This window comes from Fukomys damarensis, unplaced genomic scaffold (genome assembly GCF_012274545.1).
Source record: "Fukomys damarensis isolate Sample0158 unplaced genomic scaffold, DMR_v1.0_HiC HiC_scaffold_11, whole genome shotgun sequence".
NCBI lineage: Eukaryota > Metazoa > Chordata > Mammalia > Rodentia > Bathyergidae > Fukomys > Fukomys damarensis.
The window spans coordinates 43,563,451-43,568,855 of NW_022900923.1; the positions used below are offsets into that span (position 1 = coordinate 43,563,451).

Consider the following 5,405-nt stretch of genomic DNA (forward strand, 5'->3'; position numbering starts at 1 on the left):
CCTGCTGTCTTCGCGGCCTGTTCCTGGACGCGGGCCCGGCCCCCTCCTTCCCGCCCCCCAGTGCTGAAGGGAAGCGGATTCCGCCTCCTCACGCCTCCTCTCGCACTCCGCGGCCCTTCCAGCCCCCGTCACTGTCCGAGCAAACACACAGACGCGCAGGCCGCCGCACACGGAACCTTTCCCTCCGCTCTTGGAGAGGGAGAGGGAAGAATCACGGAGGGCACCGGCCCCGCGCAGGCTCGTGGGACTCGTAGTTTAGGCTGGGTCTCGCGCAGGAACCCCAAGCCTGGCCAGCCTGTGGGTGCGACTGATTGCCCATTCGTAAAAAGCTCACCTGTTCTTGTGTTTACACGCTCTCTTCGTTTAGAACGTGTGTTCCTAAACCGGGCATGGTGGTGCACGCCTGTAAACCCAGCCCTTTAGTGGGTCTGAGGAGGGAGGATCTAAGTTCGATTCCTGCCTGGGGAATTTGGGAGACCGCCTCCCGAAATTATAAAAATAAAAAGGGTAGGGATGTAGCTCAATGGGAAGGTCCTGGACTCAATCTCCGGTGCCACACACAAGAAGAAATAAAATAAAAATGTGTTTCTGGTCTCTCTACGTGAGGGCTCCTGAGGACAGGGTGGAGCTGCGGAACTCGGATGCGAGCAGAAGTGGGGTGCCTTTCTGAAATCTGAGCGAAAGATTTTAATAGAGAAAAGGAAGGAAGCAAGGCTGAGGCCAGTAATATCTCCATGGTTACTCTGAACGATTCTCTTGGTTTGCGGACACAGCGGCTCCTGGAGAATCCGCTGAAAACACCTTGGGGGTGGTGAAATCGCTCATATTTGAGTTCCTTTCTCCTCCGACTTTCCTTCTCCACATGGGGAGGGAGGATGCGTGAAGGAGTCGATAAGACCCATAAACTGAAGTACAGTTGGTTTAATGGAGGAAGGAGACCCAGCGAATAAGAGGAAGCTGAGGTTTGTAGCCTTCCGAACCACTGCTGATTATCTTAACGAGGTTTCTGCCAGTATTCAAGGTTTCCACTGACTGTCTAGGACTCTGGACACAATTACGAAGTGGGCAAAACGACGCCAGCTACCTATTTTCCTTCTTCCCGTTTTCTCTTCCTTCTTCATCAGGCACAAAGCCCCATCTATGTCTTTCTTGGGTGGAAAGACTTCATCTTTAACCAGGACAGACCTCTTCTCTGAGACACTAAATGGTGTCGTTCCTCAAATGGATTGAAGGGAAGATTTGAGTTTGGCTCTGGACCCACACTTGCACTTCTATGGCCGGGCCTTGCCTTGTAACCCCACGCACGATCCTGTTCGCCATCTGTGAGGTGAGGTTTGGACTAGTTGATCTTTTCCTCTCTCTGGGTCCTGCTTCAGACATTGTCCTCTCTCTTGCCTCTGATCGAATCGAGTGCAGGTGATCTTAACTAAATGATGTCGTGATATTCGGATGGATTCAGCGTGAAGTGTGAAGGTGTTCTCGTTCCGGAACTTCCAGCATCTTATAAAAAAAAAAGTCACTAATGCAAGAGTCTGTGCCTGGTAACCATGATGACTGGCGGTGAGGAGGGAGGCTCATACTCCTTCCCATTTACTTCCTGTCTTTTGTTCACGTATTCCCTACTGGCTGTTCCTCTTCTTTGCAAGGTGGTAGTCCCTGTACACCACACACACGCGCACGCACACACACGCACAGACACCAAGGCTCCATAAAGCAGAAAGGAAAATACAAAATGGGAATTTAATACGAAGTGGTTGGTACTATTTCTAAAAAATAGAAGAGATGTAGCAAAGTAATGTGTAATTGACAATACACAATGATTTCCAGAAAAGGGAGATCAGATGAGAGACCATGCAGACTGGAGTTTTCCAGAAAAGCAATCTACCTGAAAGGTGGGGCATATTTTGGATAGATGGAAGTAATCAGAGAGGGCATTATTTGGTGATTTGTTTTATTTTAAAAGCCCTCTATTGATGGGTCTTTAGGATTTTTCCAGTCTTTTTGTAATACAAACAATGCGTCAGGAAATTGCTTTTTATAAACATCATTTTGAATCCCCCCCCCGTTGTGTGTGTGTGTGTGTGTGTGTGTGTACTGGGGAGTGAACCTAGAGTATTGTTGCTCAGTTACATCCCCAGCCCTTCTTTTTCTTTTTAATTTTGAGATAGGGTCTTCAATAAGTCATCTAGGTTGGGCTCAAATCTATGACCCTCCTGCCTCAGCCTCTAGATTGCTGGGATTGTAGGCCATGAAAACCAGCTCACTCTCATTTTTTATATGGGAAAAATGTTTTGTTATTTAAAAATCAAAGGGTATGACAAAATGAGTCCTTAAACCCAAGCAAAATACATATTTTATTCAAATATCTAATTCAAAGGACAAATGAGATAATTAGGGATTTAAACGGTAAGAAGAGAATTAAATTAGTGTAGGAAAGTGTCTCCTGAAAGTGATGAGGACTAAACATTTCATTAAGATAAACATACTTTAGTCCCTCCTAGATCACCATTAAAGTGGGAGTAAGGGATTTTTATAAAGCATAGTTACAATAATGAGAGTAACCAAAAATAAAAAAAGGAGAGTAACCAATAAAAAATAAGTGGAAGCTAGAAAGCAAATCGACCGTATTAGTTACGAAGTTACCAGCCTGGGAAACCTGAATCCTAAACAGGAAGTGGGAAAGCTGAGACCCTGCCTGCCTTACACAGCCGAAGCCTCATGGGTGAGCAGTGGTGGCGGTAGCTCAAAAGTGTAGGAGCCGTCCTATGCACGTGGTACAGGGCCCCTGAGCAGGAATTGAAACATGGGTTTTGAGAATTGTCTGAAACCCCCTTCACCCTCCCCCAGGAAGAATGAAATATTTACTCTCCAGGGAGGGTTAAGTAGGAGCTCTCTGAAGAGCAAGTGAAATAGGGACCTCAGGATTCCAAGGGTTTACTTGCCAAAGAGGAACTGGAAGCATCTTCAGTGAACCTGACCAGACCAAGACTAAAAGCTCTAAGACACTGATGTCAGAACAGAGATTTCGAGGTTTTCTGGAAGCTGGCAGAATCCGGCTTAGTCGCTGCAGTATCTGCCGCACCTCCTAAGTCACCTAGTAGGTGACCGTTAGATGTTTGTTGAATGATTTCTAATATTTAGGAACAAAGGAGAAGTTAAAAACCACTCATTTCTACTATCTAGAAAGAACTGGCAGATTATATTTGTATCAATGTTATCAGAGAAAGAGGGATAGATGAGAAATATATTGATCTTTCCTTTCTAACTTTACTTTTTTATTACAAGTTCTTCTTGCTCCAAAACACACTAATATTTAATTTTTTTCATGTGAAATTAAGAACAGGATTACAAATAGAAAGCATGAGTATTCTCTACTAGGCAGCAGAAAATCACAATCAAATTCAAGAATTTAAAAAATTCACAAACTAGGGGCTGGAGGTTTAGTTTAGTGATAGTACTTGCCTAGCATGAAGCCCTGAGTTTGAGCTCCAGTGTCACAAAACAAATAAATAAAGTTTGAAATGCCACAAACTGAAGAAGAAAATGCAACAATTACGCATTTCCGCTTTTTTCAGAGCCATTCCTTTATTACTCAGCGAACTGTCATCTTTTAAAGTGAAATTGGGCTCAAGAAGAATCATGGAAGAAAAGATAAGAAAATACATTTCATTTCTTCATTTTTCCCACAAATTAAGACAAGCTCACCATTATGAAATTACCAGAGGAGCACATCTTTTTCCCGCTCAATACTGATTTCCAAGGGGATGTGCCTGAGAACCCCTGGCTCTCAATTGTGCTGGATCATCTTGCTCTCTTCTGTCTGTCCACTGCTTGCAGAGCTGCAGAACAGTGCTTCTCGAACTTTAACATGCACATGAATCACAGGGGGATCTTGATAAAGCGCATTTCTGACTCTGAAATTCTGCAGTTTCCCTTGAGAGTCCGCGTTGTAACAGCTCCCAGTGGAGTTCGAGCTGCCAGGATGTAAGGAAATAGTCCAGGAGTTGGCAAACCCTCCTGACTGAGGAAGTGGGCCTTGCAATCCAAGCAACCTGTGTTCAAATCCTAAATCTACCCCTTCCCGTTTGGATGTCCTTGGGGACATGATTTATTTTCTCTGATTCTTAGTTCCTCACCTATAAAATGTGGATAATAGTACTGCTTTATAGGGTTAATGTGACTATTAAAAGAGTTGCCAGTTTGACCTCAAATTAGGTCAGAATAAGTGTTTTTGTTTCTTTCCTTCTTTTTTTGTACTAGGAATTGAACTCAGGGTCTCATGCGTACTAGACAAGTGCTCTATCACTGACCTATACTCCCAGCCCAAGATTATTTTGTTGTTGTTGTTGCTTTGGCTTTTTTGTTTTGTTTTGTTTTGCTTAGAGCAATGTGTCCGCTTTCCATTGCTGTAACTAAATACCTGAAAAAATTACAGGAGGAAAGGTTTATTTTGCTTATGGGCTCTGAGATTTCAGCCCCTGGTCCCCTGGGCATTGTCTTCCTGGCCTGTGGTGAGGCAGAACATCATGGCGGAAGGTGGAAGGGAGGCCAAAGCTGCTCACCTTGTGTCAACCAGGAGAGAGACAGAGGGAGAGAGGTACAGACAAAATATACCCTACAAAGACTCTCTCCCAGTCACCTGCTTCTTCCAGCTAGGCTCCATCTTGTACCGTTTCCCTCACCTCCCAGGAGCCCATCAGGCTGTGGAGCCACAAGCGGATTAATCCATTCTTGAGGTCAGAGCCCTCCTGACGCAATCACCTCCCAAAGCCCCACAGACTGGAGCCTGCTGCCCTGGGGACCAAGCCTTCATCAGCTTTGCGGAGTCATCTGAGATCGCAGAATCTGACACAGTACAAGCACTTGGTAAACGGCAGCTGCTTTTACGGTCTGTGTTATCAATGCGTATAATCTTGAGAAGTCACCAGCCTGTCTGAGTCTTGGTTTTCTCCTCCATCAAACAGAATAATAATACTGCCCACCTCAGAAGTTATTATGAGGATTAAAATGGGGGCATAGTATATGAAATGCTTAGCTAAGAACTTACACAGAGAAGGCACTCGATAAAAGTAACCGAGATGATGATGATGGTGATGATGATGAAGATGATGATGATGATGACGATGGTGACAACGAGCCTCGTGTCCATCCTGGATCTATGACTTTTGTTAAAAGGAAGAATCCTAAACTCAACGTGGTGGAATATACCTGTAATCCCAGCTACTCAGGAGGCTGAGGCAAGAAGATTGTAAATTCAAGGCCAGCCTTGAACTTGGTGAGACCCTGTCTCAAAGAAAGATAGGTAGGGCTGGGGGTTTAGCTCAGTGGTGCTGTCGCCTGCCTCCCAAGCTTAAGGACCCTCATTCGATTCCCAGTACCAAAAAAAAAAAAAAAAAAAAAAAAAA

The 5,405-nt window shown here is 44.7% G+C and overlaps 1 protein-coding gene across 1 annotated transcript in view; it reads right to left on the reverse strand.

Annotated features, from left to right (window-relative positions):
- Dstyk (dual serine/threonine and tyrosine protein kinase) overlaps positions 1-3,560 on the reverse strand; it is a 44,553-nt gene extending 40,993 nt beyond the window's left edge. The window contains exons 1-2 of the mRNA XM_010613213.3: positions 3,557-3,560; positions 335-403 (exon numbers count right to left, since the gene is read on the reverse strand). Coding sequence (XP_010611515.2) covers positions 335-403; positions 3,557-3,560 — 73 coding nt within the window. The remainder of the gene's footprint in view (positions 1-334; positions 404-3,556) is intronic.
- Between the last annotated feature and the right edge of the window lie 1,845 nt (positions 3,561-5,405).